The following is an 18,352-nucleotide window of genomic DNA, read 5'->3' as shown; positions in this document are numbered from 1 at the left end:
TGTATGTGTATAACCATTTTGTGTATAGTGTATTGTCTAGTGTGCCTTTAAGGCGATTAAATATATAATTTAACCTTGGGCTGCTCTTTTATCTTGATTCACGAATCCATACATCCGTTTCTCAGTTTAACTTTCCATGCTACCGGGGCTGGTTTCTGGCCTGACATAATTCCTCTTAACGGACTGGGCTTATATCGAACGAGGTGGCAGTTCTACCAGGCTAACCAGGTGCTGTTTCACTGGGGCTATTAAAAGGAGCTTCTCAGCCTGTTCAGGGTGTGAGCAAGTGTGGTGCCACGTCAGTGACTACGTGGGCCACATCCTCTCACTCCCAGTGCTTCCCTGGGCCCATGTGGACAGGGAATACGTGTAAAACTGGCAGAGCCAGAGAGATGACCAATGATACGGACGGTGGGTCAGTCCTGCAGTGGGCCGCTCACCACTTGCCCGTCCCCCCCAGCCAGGCTCGGGTGCCCTCATGCAAGCTGCCCTGGCCATTCTCCAGGCTGGGGACAAGGCCACCTACGAGATTCTCATGGCAGAACTTCAGGGTGAGCACGAGCAGCAGCTACAAATGCGTCAACTCCAGCTGCAGATCCCAGCCAGTCGTAAGTCCCCTGAGATCCGAGTCCTGAATCTACGGACGGAGGACTTTCCCCTGCTGGACAAAGGAGGTGACTTGTACACTTTCTTGCTGGCATTTGAAAAAAATTTACCATCTGCCTGAGGACCAGTGGGTCCGGTTCTTAACCCCTCGCTTCAGGGGTAAGGCCCTGGAAATCTTTGGGTACCTGCCCAGCGAGACCACCCTGAGCTATGAGGACATCAAGCAGGTTCTGGTCCAGCAGTACAACTTGACCCCTGAGATGTACCAGAAGAAGCTCCTGAGTATGCAGCGGGGTCCTGTAAACAGCTGGGCCAATCGCATGTGGGCCCTACTGAGAGCAGTTGATCAATGGACCACGGGATATGAGCTTACCACCGTCCACCAGCTGAAGGAGCTCATTGCAACTGAGCAGTTTTTGTGGAACTGCCCGAAGGACGTCCAGCAGTATCTCCGTGACCGGAAGCCAAAGGGGGCCTCTGCAACGGCGACACTTGCCAACAAGTACTTCAATAACAGGTCTCTAGATGTCAAGAAACTTGCCGGCTGGAGAGGGAATAAGACTAACACGGTGCCTGCTGTCCCTGCCCCCAAGCCCAAGGGGGCACCTGCCCATGCTTCCCTCTCGACGTCTGTTAAGGAACTTTTACTTTATCATCTCTGCAGACAGTCGGGACACTTCAAAGCCATGTGTCCCCAACGTCAGAAGGGTCCATCTCAGAAACAGTCCACTGTTTTGCGTGGGGGTGGTGGGAGGTCCCTTGACAACCTTCAGCCCGTCCCCATAGGCCTGGCCATGGGACTCAGGGACATCGGCGCTGAGATGACTCTTGTGCTGCCTGAGCTGGTGTCCCCACAGAATTTGGTACCCTGGAAAACCCTTGCTGTCTCCGGGATTGGAGGAGTCTAATCGGCGCTGCCCATTGCCAAGGTGTATTTGGACTGGGGCAATGGGAGGGGAGTGTGGTACGTGGGAGTAACCTTGAGTATTCCCGTGAGTGTTTTGCTTGGGACAGCATTGGGATGGCTAGTGTCCCAGTATGTGGCTGCTGAACCCACAAGGCCTGATTCTCCAGACAACACTGTAATATCCACCCCTGTTGATGTCAATGTGATTAACAGGCCTACTGATGGGGATGTGGGGTTGGGTGATGTACTGTGTCCCTCTCCTCGCGAGGGGGGGAGATCAATCAAGCCAGCTGTGATAATACCTTGGAGTGTGGCCAGCAGGCCTGCTGAAACAGTTTGTCCTGTGAGGTCACAGGGGGGGACAGACATTGGCAGACAGCTGTGGAGGGGGGACATGCAATTGAGGGTGGGATAGTCCCAGAAGAGGTAGGGCTCCCAGGTCAGTCTGGACTGGCAACTTGGTCGGAAGCAGAGAAGCGGGCTCTACCCACAGTTACAGCGGCTGTGGCTTCTGTTAAACACAGTGGTAGCGCCGGGGTCCCTTGGGTTCCGACAGCTTCCCCCCTTTCGAGTAAGTGGCTGCCGGGTCAGACTGAGGCCAGGAGGCAGGTCCTGGGGACCTGACAGAAGACGTGGCGGTCTCGTCTATGCTGGCCACGTCCAGTCAGGGGTTTCAGGCAGCGTTGGAAATTGAAGACAGCCTGAAAGCTCTTAAGGAGCAGTCGGCACAGCCTCCCTCGGACTCAGACCTTGAGCGGGTGGTCTGGGACCGAGGATAGCTGTACCAGGTAACGGTCCAGCGAGGTTCACCGGAGGTGTGGCCTAGGGACCGACGGTTAGTGGTGCCCTATCCGTTCAGGGCGGAGTTCTTATGGATTGCACATGAGATTCTGATGGCCGGACACCTAGGGATCACTAATACCAAGGCCAGACTAGCCCAGCATTTCTACTAGCCAAGGATGGGGGCTGATGTGGCTGCCTACTGCTGTTTGTGTAACACCAGTCAAAGGGTCGGGAAGATGGGACAGCTCCCCAAAGCCCCACTGGTAACTCTGCCCATTATTGAAGAGCATTTCAGGAGTGTGGCTGTGGATTTGGTTGGCCCAATGGCCACTCCCAGCAGCTCCGGAAAATGCTTCGTACTGATGGTAGTAGACTATGCCACCCGGTACCCGGAAGCGGTAGCCTGGTCGCCCATTCAGGCCAACAAGATGGCCACCGCCTTACTGGAGATTTTCTCTCGAGTGGGTTTTCCCCAAGAAATGCTCACGGACCGAGGGACTCAGTTCATGTCGCAGCTTATGGAGTCCCTCTGTAAGTAGATAAAGGTGCAACATCTGGTGACCAGCCTGTACTATCCACAGACCAATGGCCTCTGTGAACTGTTAAATTGCACCCTGAAGAAGATGCTTAAGATGTTTTTCGACTCCCACGGGTGCGACTGGGAGCGGTACCTCCCACACCTGCTATTTACCTACAGGGAGGTTCCACAGGCCTCAACTGAGTTCTCCCCCTTTGAGCTCCTGTACAGGTGAAGTGTGCGGGGGGCCCTTGGCCCTGGTGAAAGAGGTGTGAGAAGGAGACTAGAGTGTCGGCCGTCGAGTATGTTGTGCACTTCCGTGAGAAGATGCAGGTCTTGCCGCAGCTGGTGCACGATAATATGATGCGAGCCCAGGCCGACCAGAAGCGATGGTAGAACCAGAATGCTTGTGAAAAGACCTACCAGGTGGGTCAAAAGGTGTGGGTACTGGTCCCCGTTGCCCAGGACAAGCTTCAGGCGGCCTGGGAAAGCCTGTACCTCGTGCACCAGAAGCTCTAAACCGTAATGTAATGGTCATCCTGGACCACGTCCGGTGAACGAGGAAGGTCACGTGAACATGATGAAGGCACATCATGAGCGGAAGGTCTGCGCCCTCCCCGTATGCAACCTACCAGAAAAAACAGAAGCAGAGACCCTCCTGGACATGCTCGCCCAGGCTAGGGTGGGTGGAACCATCGAGATGGGGAGGTTTTCAACCAGGTCTTGTCGTACCAATGGTCCCAGCTGTGGGAATCCTTACTCCCCCTTCTGGGATGTGTTCAGCAACAATCCCGGAAGGACAGAGACGGCCGACCATTACGTGGACACCAAGGATCACCCCACAATCTGGTGTTCAGCATATTGGATCTCCCTGGAGGTACAGCAGCACATGTGCAAGGAGATTAACGAGATGCTGAAGCTGGAAGTCATCCAACCATCTAGCAGCACTTGGACCTCACTTGTAGTCCTCGCCCCAAAGAAGGACCAGACAACCCGGTTCTGCGTGGACTACAGGGAGCTCAACACTGTCACGGTAACCGATGCATACCCAATGCCGCGCATCGATGACCTGCTCAAACAGTTGGCTGGGGTCAAGAACCTGACCATCATTGATCTGAGTTGGGGATATTGGCAGATTCCCCTGACCCCAAGGAGCGGGAATGCTCTGCCTTTATCACCCCATTCGGATTGTATGAGTCCACAGTGATGCCATTCGGCATGAAGAAAGCCCCTGCCACTTTGCAGCAGATGGTCAACATGCTCTTCAAGGCACTTAAAGGGTCCATGGCCACATACAGTGATGGCATTGCCATCTTTAGTCCCACCTGGGAGGATCACCTAGAGCATCTGGCGCAGGTGCTCTGGCGGATTCGCTGGGCAGGCTTGATCATTGAGCTGGAAAAGTGCCAGCTGGGTATGAGTGAGGTCCACTATTGGGGACACTGGGTAGGCAAGGGGGCTCTAAAGCCGGAGCCCGGGAAGGTAGATACCATCGCTTCCTGACGCACCCCTAGGACCAAGATACTGGTGGTCCTTCCTGGGCACCCCTAGGTACTATAGATAATAAGAAGCTGCCCTCCGCAGTCAGTTGGACAAATGACTGGGAGACGGCCTTCCGGTCACTGAAGACAGCCCTTACCCGATTCCCAGTACTACGGCCAGCTGACTTTACATTGCCATTTGTAGTACAGACCAACGCCAGTGACTTTGGCCTCGGTGCTCTGCTCAGCCAGGTCGATTCTACGGGCCAAGAACTCCCCCGTTTTGTACATGAGCCAGAAGCTCCTGCTGAGGGAGGTGGCCTACTCCACAATAGAGAAGGAATGTCTGGAAATTGTGTGGGCCAGAGTCTGCAGCCATACATGTACAGACACTAATTTACCGTGGTAACGGACCACACCTCTCTGCTGGTTACACATCATATCTGGCACGAATGGGAGGTTGGAGATGCTATACTTCCTAACCGTACATTGTGTATATTTCCTTCCAGGGTCTCGATCCGTTCTCGCCTCACAGGATGGGTAGATAGTAGGAAACAGATAGCAAAGCTGTTTGGTCTGAACGCGTAGCAGGGGCCCGGCTGGATCTGATGGCACCAGAACCGCCTCCCTAGGACCGTCAATTAAGGAGTTATGACCTATCTGAAGTTTTAAGCTACCAGAGGCTTGGGAAGGGGACTTAGGTCTAGCCCAGAGGGCAGGAGGGGAGAGACCCAAAAGTGGATAAAAGCTAGGGTAAGGCCATGTGGTCTCCCTCTCTGACTTATGCATGCTGTCCACTTTGAACGGGGGTTAAGTAACGTGTTGTGAAGGACCTAGGATCCAGCTGGAAGCACATGCCTCCTGAGACCCAGCACACACTGTCAGATGTCACACCTGTAATTGACATGATCCATCTGCTTATATCTTTTGTCCTACCACTATTTGTATTTGTATATCTGACCATTGTATATGTATAACCAATGTGTGTATAGTGTATTGTCTAGTGTGCCCTTAAGGCTATTAAATATATCATTTAACCTTGGGCTGCTCTTTTATCTCAATTAACAAATCCTTTTCTCGGTTTAACTTTCCATATTACCGGGGCTGGTTTTTGGCTTGATATAATTCCCTGTAATGGACTGGGCTTATATTGAATGAGGAACTGGAGGCGGTTATGCTGGGTTTACCAGGCGCTGTTTCACGGGGGCTAGTAAAAGGGGCCTTTCAGCCTGTCAGGGCTGTGAGCGAGTGTGGTTCCACTTCAGTGACTTTATGGACCATATCCTCTCACTCCCAGTGTCCCAGTGCCTCCCTGGGCCCATGTGGACAGGGGGTGTCTGTGAAAAACTATGCTAAGCTGACCTTACGTGTCCCCGAGGGGTGCAGAATGTCACGTTGTTGCAAATGGGGAGACTGTATTACGTGATCCTTAGTGACTTCAGGCAGGGTGGTGAGGTATGGATCCTTTATGACGTCCAAAACCCTGCCGCCAGCCACAGGGTCTAAAAGGTACCAGAAACAGTACCTATTTCTTCCACTATCCTGCAAGAAACATGAAATACTGAGGAACTGGGGGGGGGGGGCTCTTAATCTCTCTGCTTGTATTTCCTGTTCCTATTAGGACAGGGAGGCTATCTAATGTCAGTGCTGTCATGGTGGTGCAATGCAAAAAATTATACCTCCTGGAACTCCTTTGTAGTTGGTGCTGCATCTGCTTGGATCAACATCTGCCAGTGTCATCACAAGAGTATTACAGCCAATTAGCATCTGGAGTATAGGAAGCTGGTTGGCTTTTGGATCCTTAGACAGTCTACTATGTGTTAGGTTTGTATATCAAAGGAAGAGAAGCTTACATGATTATCCAACATAGTCCATGCTGTTTCTGACTTTAAACATCTTTGAATATCTGTGAGTTACGAGTGTCCAGGCTATTTAGAAGTGGAAGAGTTACAATATCACTGTCATAGAGGATGGACACATTTTATACATCTACGATGGTCTTGTCTTGCTATTTGTATCTTTTGGACTGAAATAACGAACCTTGGTTCGGAGGTTATCCAATGTCAGCTACCTCTTGAAATGCATTTTTGATAGTGAGCAGAGACAACATTAAACCTTACAAGGGACAATTCCTAGCACACAATAGAACAGCAATTGTTTGGATTGGAAACTCCCAAACAAGGCTCTATAGTGTAATTTAGCTAATACAATTATCCTTTATGAATAGATAATTTTCAAAAACAGTGTCTTAAAGTCCGGGATCCAAAGTCTGATGAGTCATATTCTAAGGAATGGGTCAAAGCAGCCATGTGCCATCGCAATCAGCATTGCTCACCTTTTCATCTTGAAGTCAACATCAAAAGGTGAGACAACTCAAAATGATAAAGAAAGACCAAGCCCAAGTCTATAAAATTTAAAGGAAATAATTATTATTTTTTAACAATTAGTTTGGAGACACTTATTTAAATTAATCAGAAATATCCAATGGATATGTTATATAGAGGTCTGTTATCTTATTGGATAAGATGATTATTGGTAATTGCAAACATTAATCATCATTTGGTGCTCCAAACCAGGAGTGGGCAATTAATTTTATCAAGAGTTCACAAGACAAACTGGGACCCAATCAACTAAACTTAATTCTGTACAAAATTTTATTGGTTTAAAAAAGCCATAAACTATATGGTTTTGATTAGCTGATACTAGTAAATCTACGATGATAAGTGTATTAAAAATAAAATTATCCCAATTTTCATCTTGGGAAAAACGACTGATTTTTCATCTCTATTGCCATCCGTGTGACAACCATTTGATATATCCAGGGCTGTGGAATTGGTGTCCATTTTGTTGGAGTCGGAATAAAATGGACCAACTACGACTCCTAAAATATATAAAAATTGGGTACAGAAGTTCAATGCAGTTTGTGGGGAATATTTTTTCATAAGAATTTGGGAAAGTTATGAAATGTTCTATAAATGTCTGTCCTAGTCATGATTTAAGGGTCTAGACTTTTGCCGAGATTAATCTGTGCTGCAGTTTATGTACATGATAAGTAGTGAAGCTCCTCCTCTACAGATAAGGGGAAAAAAAACAAACACACAGGGAAAGAATGCCTGCACTCATCTCAGAACTGCCGGAGTGAACAGGAAAGCAGGATTAAGAATAAAAAAAATAAAAGGTTCTTGCTATTATAGCTGATAATGCTTCAAACATGATAAGTACAAGTAAACTGATGAATGAGAATAATGAAGGTGAACAGCAGCTAGAAGAACATTTCAAATTCAGTATGTTGGAGATGGAAGGCCACAGTCATGTTCCCATAACGGAGGAACAGATATTACTACAGAAGAACAGCAAAATGATTCTTTACAATTAGATGATCTTGTTGAAGCTGCTTCACACCTCTTTCCTATTCATCACATGCGCTGTGTTGTGCACACACTGCAGCTGGCAATAAGAGATAGTCTGCAAGAGGGACATGCTGCAACTCTGATTAGCAAAGTTAGGAAATTGGCTATTGCTGCCAGAACCCCTAAAATTGATTCCATCATGAAGAGACTTGTTGGAAAAGGGGCAATTGTGGAATTACAAAATTTTTCACTTGCTCTCAAAGAAGTAGAAGAGTTCAATCGTTCATCAAAACTGACTATGCACGAGGCAATTCCTTTATACCCTGAAATTGTTAGAGATGTTGCCCATGTGGTTACTTCCTTGCCACCAACCCAAGATAGTGTAGAGAGGTTGTTCTCTAGATTAAAATAATTAAGTCAGATTTGAGGTCATCTATGGAGGATCTGCTGGAGGCGATACTATTTCTCAGAACAAATTCATAGACTGCACAAATGTTATTCAGTACGTTTTTGTTGAAAACTGTGTATAATAAATTGTAAATATGCTAAAGTTTTTGGTTTTAAAGTTGTATTCCAATAAATATAATTTATGTTCTTTCTAAATAGCTTGATTATTGTATCATAATAATGATTAAAAGCCTGATGTTACCATTTTACTACAGTAAATTTATCACTTAAACTAGTCGGAGTAGTGGAGTTGGAGTCTGTGTTATGGAAATTGAGGAGTCGGAGTTGGAGGATTGGCTTACCGACTCCACAGCCCTGGATATATCAGTAGTGAATTAAATTTACAAAACCAAATACAGTTTTCTATGTTAATAATTTCAATCGATCTGTAAAAATCAGATTCTATTCTATTGATCCGTATGAGATCCATTTTTTTCTATGCACCTACAGACTTGACTGGGGAGTCTCATCTGAAATGCAAACGAGTGTCCGTTGCAACTTTTTTCGAACATTCGATCCATGTGAAAAACCTTTCATCTGAAAAGCCCAATAGCATTTCATTATTTCTAGCGCGGTCTTAGCGAAGTTAGTTTTTTCTTTACACAGACAACACTCAGACCGAAAATACAGTCATAAGAACTTAGTCTTATAATGCATGGTAAATAAGTATAATGGTATTAGCAGTTAATCAAGCAATGGAAAAATTGTGAGGACTGGGAAAAAATGTATTGCCCACCTATTCCACATGCATGGATCCACATGTCATGTGGGGGAGATCATAGAACCCTTACCTCCCCTACACAGGACATAAACGTAGCAAAATAACACATAAGCTCGGTGCAAAGGGGGAGGTAAGGGTTAACCATTGTACATACAGTACAGACCAAAAGTTTGGACACACCTTCTCATTTAAAGATTTTTCTGTATTTTCATGACTTTGAAAATTGTACATTCACACTGAAGGCATCAAAACTATGAATTAACACATGTGGAATTATATGCTTAACAAAAAAGTGTGAAACAACTGAAAATATGTCTTATATTCTAGGTTCTTCAGAGTAGCTACCTTTTGCTTTGATGACTGCTTTGCACACTCTTGGCATTCTCTTGATGAGGTTCAAGAGGTAGTCACCGGATATGGTTTTCACTTCACAGGTGTGCCCTGTCAGGTTTAATAAGTGGGATTTCTTGCCTTATAAATGGGGTTGGGACCATCAGTTGTGTTGTGCAGAAGTCGGGTGGATACACAGCTGATAGTCCTACTGAATAGGCTGTTAGAATTTGTATTATGGCAAGAAAAAAGCAGCTAAGAAAAACGAGTGGCCATCATTACTTTAAGGAATTAAGGTCAGTCAGTCCGAAAAATTGGGAAAAAAGTGTCCCCAAGTGCAGTTGCAAAAACCATCAAGCGCTACAAAGAAACTGGCTCACATGAGGACCACCCAAGGAAAGGAAGACCAAGAGTCACCTCTGCTTCTGAGGATAAGTTTATCCGAGTCACCAGCCTCAGAAATCGCAGGTTAACAGCAGGTCAGATTAGAGACCAGGTCAATGCCACACTGAGTTCTAGCAGCAGACACATCCCTTCAACAACTGTTAAGAGAAGACTTTGTGCAGCAGGCCTTCATTGTAAAATAGCTGCTAGGAAACCACAACTAAGGACAGGCAACAAGCAGAAGAGACTTGTTTGGGCTAAAGAACACAAGGAATGGACATTAGACCAGTGGAAATCTGTGCTTTGGTCTGGTGAGTCCAAATTTGAGATCTTTGGTTCCAACCACCGTGTCTTTGTGCGACGCAGAAAAGGTGAACGGATGGACTCTACATGCCTGATTCCCACCGTGAAGCATGAGGGAGGTGTGATGGTGTGGGGGTGCTTTGCTGGTGACACTGTTGGGGATTTATTCAAAATTGAAGGCATACTGAACCAGCATGGCTACCATAGCTTCTTGCAGCGGCATGCTATTCCATCCGGTTTGCATTTAGTTGGACCATCATTTATTTTTCAACAGGACAATGACCCCAAACACCTCCAGGCTGTGTAAGGGCTATTTGACCAAGAAGGAGAGTGATGGGGTGCTAAGCCAGTTGACCTGGCCTCCACAGTCACCAGACCTGAACCCAATCGAAATGGTTTGGGGTGAGCTGGACCGCAGAGTGAAGGCAAAAGGGCCAACAAGTGCTAAGCATCTCTGGGAACGCCTTTAAGATTGTTGAACGACCATTTCCGGTGACTACTTCTTGAAGCTCATCAAGAGAATGCCAAGAGTGTGCAGAGCAGTTATCAAAGCAAAAGGTGGCTACTTTGAAGAACCTAGAATATAAGACATATTTTCAGTTGTTTCACACTTTTTTGTTAAGTATATAATTCCACATGTGTTAATTCATAGTTTTGATGCCTTCAGTGTGAATGTACAATTTTCAAAGTCATGAAAATACAGAAAAATCTTTAAATGAGAAGGTGTATCCAAACTTTTGGTCTGTACTGTACAATGGTGAGAAGCACAAGAGTACATAGTGGGGCATAAAGAGCAGGTTAGGGAGAACACTTCATCATTGAAGGATGGAGGGAAGGGGCACAGAATATTATATGTGAAGACCATATGTAATGAAGTTGAGGGGTACTTCAAACTGATGGAACCAGTATTAATCAGGACTACTTCAATCCAAGTGTAAAAACTGTAAGGAGATGTTCTGGGGAGATGCAGCTGCTACTAAATAGCTGATGTCTCAACATACAAATTGTAGTTGGAGCTTTCATCCTGCAATTAGGGGATTAAGAGAGTGTTAAAAGAATTAGTTGGTCCAGAGACCAACTCAAACAGCCACAGCACACAATGCAGTCTCTTAGGTCTTATTTAATTACACTCTCCAGGCCCCACTTATTCGCTGACAAGTTGGCAGTTATATGCAGGAAATGGGTAAGGTAGTCCTAGCATTTGCTCACTGCTTTCCTCATGAATCCTCTTTCCAAGGTTTGAGCAGCCCTGTTAACAGCAAGGAGCTAAACAACTCTTTGCTTCTTTCAGCAGCACCCACTTCCACAAATAAGTACGTAGATGTCATCTGGGGCGTGACTACAATTGAAATTAAAATTCTGACAAAAATCAGATTTATGGATTAGTTCAATCACTCTTTTTGGTGATTTGACTACCCCTGGCAGCAGGTGGCCCATAAGCCTCAATTTGCTCAGGTCTTCTCCAAACTATTTTCTCTTTCTTGTGTATGATATGTCACTTTACTTTGACTGTTTCTGTTCAGTACTTTTTTATTCAGTTATGTGCATGCTTTTTCTTTTTATCCCAAACACGATTTGTTTTCTGAGTAAAATATTTCCCCTCTCCTCAGGATTAAAATGGCTTCTCCCCTGTGTGAATTCTCTGATGTGTAACCAGAGTTGACTTCCTTGTAAATAATTTTCCACATTCTGAACATGAAAAAGGTTTCTCCCCTGTGTGAATTTTCTGATGTTTAACCAAATATGATTTAAGTTTAAAACTATATCCACATTGTGAACATGAAAATGGCTTCTCCCTTGTGTGAATTCTTTGATGGTTAATAAGAGCAGATGTACTGCTGAACCATTTCTCACATTGTGAACATGAATATGGCTTCTCCCCTGTGTGAATTCTTTGATGTATAACCAGAGCTGACTTATTTGCAAAATATTTTCCACATTCTGAACATGAAAAAGGTTTCTCCCCAGTGTGAATTCGCTGATGTGTAACCAAAGTTGACTTACTTTTAAAGAATTTTCCACATTGTGAACATGAAAATGGCTTCTCCCCTGTGTGAATTTTCTGATGGTGAACAAGAGCAGACTTACTGCTGAATTGTTTCTCACATTCTGAACATGAATATGGTTTCTCCCCTGTGTGACTTCTCTGATGTATAACAAGTTTTGATTTCTGGTGAAAAGAATGTCCACATTCTAAACAAGTAAATGGCTTCTCCCCTGTGTGACTTCTCTGATGCAGAATAAGAGCGAATTTAATGCTAAAACATTTCCCACATTCTGAACATATAAAAGGCTTTTCACATGTGTGAACTTTCTGATGCCTAATGAGAGAGTTTTTGTAACTAAAGCATAACCCACATTCTGAACATGAAAATGCCTTTTTCTCTGTGTGAATTATATGATGTCTTGTAAGAGATGATTTTTTATGAAAGCATTTGTCACATTCTGGGCATGAATATGGCTTCTCCCCCGTGTGAGTTCTCTGGTGTGAAACAAGATCTGATTTCTGGATAAAACACTTCTCACATTCTGAACATGAAAATGACTTAAAACTTTGATGAATGTTTTGATGAGTAACAAGGTGTTTTTTATCTCTGTAACATTTTCCACATTCTGAACATGAAAATGGTTTCTCCCCTGTGTGAATTCTCTGGTGTATAACCAGAGCTGACTTTTTTGTAAAGAATTTTCCACATTCTGAACATGAAAAAGGTTTCTCCCCTGTGTGAATTCTCTGATGTGTGACCAGAATTGACTTACTTGTAAAGAATTTTCCACATTCTGAACATGAAAATGGTTTCTCCCCTGTGTGAATTCTCTGATGTGTGACCAGAATTGACTTACTTGTAAAGAATTTTCCACATTCTGAACATGAAAATGGTTTCTCCCCTGTGTGAATTCTCTGATGTGTAAACAGAATCGACTTATTTGTAAAGAATTTTCCACATTCTGAACACGAAAAAGGTTTCTCCCCTGTGTGAATTCTCTGATGTGTGACCAGAATTGACTTACTTGTAAAGAATTTTCCACATTGTGAACATGAAAAGGACATCTTCCCTGTGTGATTTTTCTGATGGTTAACAAGGGCAGTCTTACTGCTGAAACATTTCTCACATTCTGAACATGAATAAGGCTTCTCCCCTGTGTGATTTCTCTGATGCATAACAAGAGAGAACTTCATGCTAAAACATTTCCCACATTCTGAACATAAAAAAGGCTTTTCACCTGTGTGACTTCTCTGATGTCCAATGAGTGTTTGTTTGTATCTAAAACATAACCCACATTCTGAACATGAAAATGCCTTTTCTCCTGTGTGAACAATCTGATGTCTTGTAAGAGATGACTTTATATGAAAACATTTGCCACATTCTGGGCATGAATATGGCTTTTCCCCTGTGTGAGTTCTTTGATGTGTAACAAGACCTGATTTCTCATTGAAGCACTTCCCACATTCTGAGCATGAAAATGGCTTAAACCTTCCATGAATGTTTTGATGTCTAACAAGAGTTTTTTTAGCTCTATAACATTTCCCACATTCTGACCATGAATATTTTTTCTTGACAGGGTGCGCTGATGGTGATGTATTACTCCTTTTTTGATTTTTCGTTTGCTTAATAGTCTTTGATCGGTTCTGTTTAAAATGTTCAGATGATAGATCTTTGCTTTGCGTTTCATATGTATGTTGCGTTGTGCCACCATCTTCTGCTCTGAACGCTGAAGATATCCGTTGTCCTTGTAATGTCCTGGAACAGTCATCTGGCAAAAACATAACAGTTATTAAAAGGGTTGTCCATTAGAAAAAAATATATCACCTATCCGCGGAATAGGTGAAAACTTACTGATCAGTGGAAGTCCAACTTTTGGGACCCATGTCAAATCAGCAGAACAAGGAATTCTTATGCCCAGCAAGGCACTTTTATCCCTGTTACAAAATGGAGCAGCAGGTCGGATGCCTGACCACCGCTCAATTCATTCTCAATAGCACTGATAGTGATAAGGATATAGAAATATGTATATTCACTGACATTATATGGAAATATAACTTCATACTTATACATGCATTAGGAATTGCAGACATCCAAAATCTAAGATATTCCACGTAGATCTAGTAGTTACCTCATTCTGGTCAAAGTTTACAGGCTACCTGACAATTACCAAATGGAGAAACCCTAATGACTCTGCAAATGGGCTTTTACTACTTTTAGGATAATTAAGGGTAATTATGATAACTAATCATACTGATTGAACTATGAACCCCACCTGCCAGGCAAAGGGTCAGTTTGACCTAATTGACTGATTACAACATTAAGGTAATATAGATAATGACATGTGGCGACAAATGTCTGTACCAATTAGGAGATAAAGCAGATAATGTGTAAAGTGGAAATTCCCTGAGATTCTCTATAAAAAGCTGTGTATTTGACCAATGAAACAGAACTCATTGAGACATGACCTTGTGTAAATGTCTTGTGATTTCTCCTGGCGTACAGATCCTATATTCAATTTGGCGGCAGATAATGAAGGCGAGAACACACATTTTGTGTGCCCTAACATTTGGCGCCCAACGTGGGGCTAGGACGAGACGTTCGGTTATGACCAGCTGCAAACACGACCTCGAATCTCAGAATGGACCACTCAAGGGAGGAGATTGCAACCCCTAACTAGGTAAGAAAATTATTTATCTTATCTAAACCCTCCGATGTCTCCATGCTGAGATAAAGGTCAGTCGGCTGCCAGACTCTCAGACACATAGTGACCGATCACACTGACAAGTCCTAGCCCTTGAACCCTGTCATACAATTTCCTTAATTATCTGCTTTCTGCTTTGACTCGCTGCTTTATTGTTTGCATACGTGATTGTTAGCTCAGCCAGCTTGAAAAAGACAGGCAGACATACTCAGCAGATTCACTGTCACTCTGGTACCAGCCCTGCTCTCTGCCTGGCCTTGTAGAAATTTTAAAGTTTTATGGTTCCTGACCTCTATATCCCTCTAAGTTGGGGGTTGATGACTCTGTATGATTTTCCAATCTCTAAGTGATTGATGACTTCTTGCAGTTTCCCACCCGAAACCGCCTAGCTAAGGTGTTGTGGTCCAGCTGTAGTATAGTACTATACGGGTGGAAGGATAATTATAATTATTATATTGATGTGATTATGTGATTGCTGTCTCCCTGTCTGCTTAAAGTGTATGTTTTGCCCAGGCGTAGGTAGACGTGTCATCTCTACAAATCAGGCTGGAATATAGGTTGTGGAATGTGGAGGTATTTAGTTAAACATTAAACAGTTGTATAAGTATTGCAGAGTCTGGCAACAGCGACATCATAAGCTGTTTTTATCTGTTTACATTGTGTGTATGATTTGCCGCTAGGTGGCTTATAGGTATAGTGTAAGTATAAGATACTCTAGTTAGAGTCTTGAATTCATTCTGTATACATTGTGAGATCATTGTGAGATTGTGAGCTTAGAGAATTAATTATAAACTGATTTTTGCGTACTTCAGAACTGTAAAATAGAGTGTTAAAGTATTCATGTAAATAGAGAATTTCTTAAAAACGATAAGATTGTGTTTCTTCTATAGTTTTAACTGGTACAATTTAGACAGTGTTTGGGACCAAAGTCTATTGTAAGCTGCTGTGGTTAATTATTCACTAAGCGTAGCTGCATTTTTCTGTGTACATGTGTGTGACACTTGTGAGCTGATATTTTTCATAAGTGAAACTGTTGGGAAACAGACTAATTGTTAGCTGATCCTAAACCTCCTATATCACTGTGTCCAAAGTATTAGCTATCACAAAGTCACTGAGACCCCTTTTCTCTAGATGTAAAACTGGTACATATAGCCTTCCCAGTCACGTACCCAGAATTTGAAGTACTCAGATTAAATACATCTACCAGGTTAACTATTCAAAACCCTGTGGAAACTTTGTTTAAAGAAATAGACACACATGTCCCTCAGACGCTACATTCAGGATTTAGATGGTAAAATGGGTGGGGGTAATCAGTTGAAACACACGGAAGACACACAGCCCACAGCGTTGGTAGCGGAGAAAGCAAAGAAAAAGCATGTGAAAAAGACCCTCCTTCCAACCCCAAAAGGAGGAGGATTAGATAAGAAGGAATGGAAGTGTAGCATCGGCGTCTCTGCCCCGTTCTAGGCAGAGACGCTGTCCCTCTCACCTCCCCGCTCCTGGCGCGGCGTCCTCCAGCGCTGCTCTCCCCGCTGCTTCCGGCGCGCGCTCCTTCCCCGGCAGTGTGCTTAGGACGCGCGCGCGCTCCCCCTCTCTTGTCCAGCTACCTCCGGCACTTCGTGGATGCTCACCACTCGGACTGGGTGGATCTTCTACCGTGGGCCGAGTTCTCTTATAACAACCATGAGAGCGAGTCCTCTTCCAAATCCCCGTTCTTTATAGTTGGTGGCCAACATCCCCGGATTCCACTTCCTGTCTCCGTTTCTGTGGACAACCCTGCTGCGGAGTCTCTTGTCAGCGAATTTTCTACTATTTGGGAGAGCACCAGGTCCGCTCTTCTTCTCTCCTCTGAGCGGATGAAGAGATATGCTGATAAGAGACGTCTGGATCCGCCCCAATTCCGTCTGGGAGACAAGGTTTGGCTCTCATCCAAACATGTGCGGCTCAAAATACCCTCCTACAAGTTGGGTCCTCGATTCATCGGCCCCTTCGAAGTCCTCAGGCAAATTAACCCTGTGGCCTACAAATTAAAACTCCCGGCCACCCTACGGATCCCCAACTCCTTCCACGTATCTCTCCTCAAACCCGTTGTCTTTAACTCTTTTTCCAAAAATCCAGGTGCCCCTCCTGCTCCGGTTTCCGCTGATAACATCTTTGAGGTAGAGAGTATTCTGGCCTCCAAGAGGGTAAGAGGAAAAACCTTTTTTCTGGTAGATTGGAAGGGGTTTGGTCCTGAGGAGAGAACTTGGGAACCCAGGGAGAACATCAACGCCCCGCTTCTCCTTGAAAAATTTCTTTCTGGCCTAAAAAAGAGGGGGCCTAAAGGGGGGGGTACTGTAGCATCGGCGTCTCTGCCCCGTTCTAGGCAGAGACGCCGTCCCTCTCACCTCCCCGCTCCTGGCGCGGCGTCCTCCAGCGCTGCTCTCCCCGCTGCTTCCGGCGCGCGCTCCTTCCCCGGCAGTGTGCTTAGGGCGCGCGCGCGCGCGCCGTCCTAAGGAGTCCCCGGCCAATTGCCGGAGGACCTCCCATATAAAGGGCACCTCCTCCAAAATGGAGGTGCCCGAGCAATGTTGTTTGCACCTGTGTCTCACCTGTGCTTCAGCCCTCAGGTCCCGTTGCCAGTTACCTGCCAGTTACCTGCCAGATTCCTGCCAGCTTGCTGCCTTTGTCCTGCCTGATATCCAGTCACCTGCCTGCTAGCCTGAGGTCCGACGGTCTGCCTTCCAACTCCTGTCAGTCTGTCTATGGACCAGCTTGCCCGCTCACCTGGGAGCGCACACCTGTTACCTGCCTGCTAGCCTACCTGGAGGCTCCGCCGTCACGTGCTGTGACCATCTGCCTTTCCAGAGACTCCTGCCCGCTCACCTGGGAGCGCACACCTGTTACCTGCCTGCTAGCCTACCTGGAGGCTCCGCCGTCACGTGCTGTGACCATCTGCCTTTCCAGAGACTCCTGCCCGCTCACCTGGGAGCGCCCACCTGTTACCTGCCTGCTAGCCTACCTGGAGGCTTCGCCGTCACGTGCTGTGACCACCTACCATTCCAGAGACTCTCGCTTGCTCACCTGGGAGCACACATCTACCATCTGCCTGCTAGCCTACCCGGAGGCTCTGCCATCACAGGTCGTACCTACCCTTTACCCAGAGACTGCCCCGGTCACTTGCCGTAACTCCCTGCCCGTTCATCCAGAGACTGCCCCGGTCACTTGCCGTGACCTCCTGCCCGTTCTTCCAGAGACTGCCCCGGTCACTTGCCGTGACCTCCAGCCCGTCCACTCAGAGACTGTCCCGGTCACCTGCTGTGACTGCCTGCCCGTCATCCCTGATTGCCACCCGCTCCCTTACAAGGACCGCCCCCTTGTATAGTAGCTCAGAGGTTCCGCCTCCCAGACCCGTTACAGGAAGAATATGTTGAAGGGGAGAGAATTATCCCAGGTATTACGAAGCCTTACAGGACGCTGAAGTTTTGTATAGAATGACAAGGAAAGTGAAAATACAGATGTGGAGAGAGGAATATGACAATGTTATTGAATGTTATGCCAATCAGTCATCGCCTGAGGAAAGTGCGTCAGCAGCACCTGAACCATGGATACCTCCGATACATATCCCTGACAACTGGACATGTGCCAATTGTAAAACGCAGAATTCAGAATATCGTGAGACTTGTTCAGTCTGTCAGATAACTAACCCAAATAGTCCTGCCCTAATCCGTTATTTATGTAGATGGCACTCCTTATGCCACTTCCTGTCCAGCGTCCATTTTAGCTCCACTAATGCAGTCTATAAAAAGAATAATGAAGAAAAAGATGAGGATGATATAGCAGTACATGAACAAG

General features: G+C 45.5%; 1 protein-coding gene across 1 annotated transcript in view; it reads right to left on the bottom strand.

The window, feature by feature from the left end:
* Positions 1 to 11,379: 11,379 nt before the first annotated feature.
* Positions 11,380 to 18,352, bottom strand: part of LOC141271903 (uncharacterized) — a 114,936-nt gene continuing 107,963 nt past the window's right edge. Inside the window, exon 11 of the mRNA XM_073682125.1 lies at positions 11,380 to 13,585. Within this exon, the coding sequence (XP_073538226.1) occupies positions 11,442 to 13,585 (2,144 nt within the window). The 3' untranslated portion in view covers positions 11,380 to 11,441. The remainder of the gene's footprint in view (positions 13,586 to 18,352) is intronic.

Source organism: Phyllobates terribilis, unplaced genomic scaffold (assembly GCF_046119375.1).
Source record: "Phyllobates terribilis strain yellow unplaced genomic scaffold, ASM4611937v1 Scaffold_5__5_contigs__length_657084704, whole genome shotgun sequence".
NCBI classification, from domain to species: domain Eukaryota; kingdom Metazoa; phylum Chordata; class Amphibia; order Anura; family Dendrobatidae; genus Phyllobates; species Phyllobates terribilis.
Note: the sequence above shows the minus strand (reverse complement) of the source record. Positions and strands in the feature narration are given on the sequence as shown.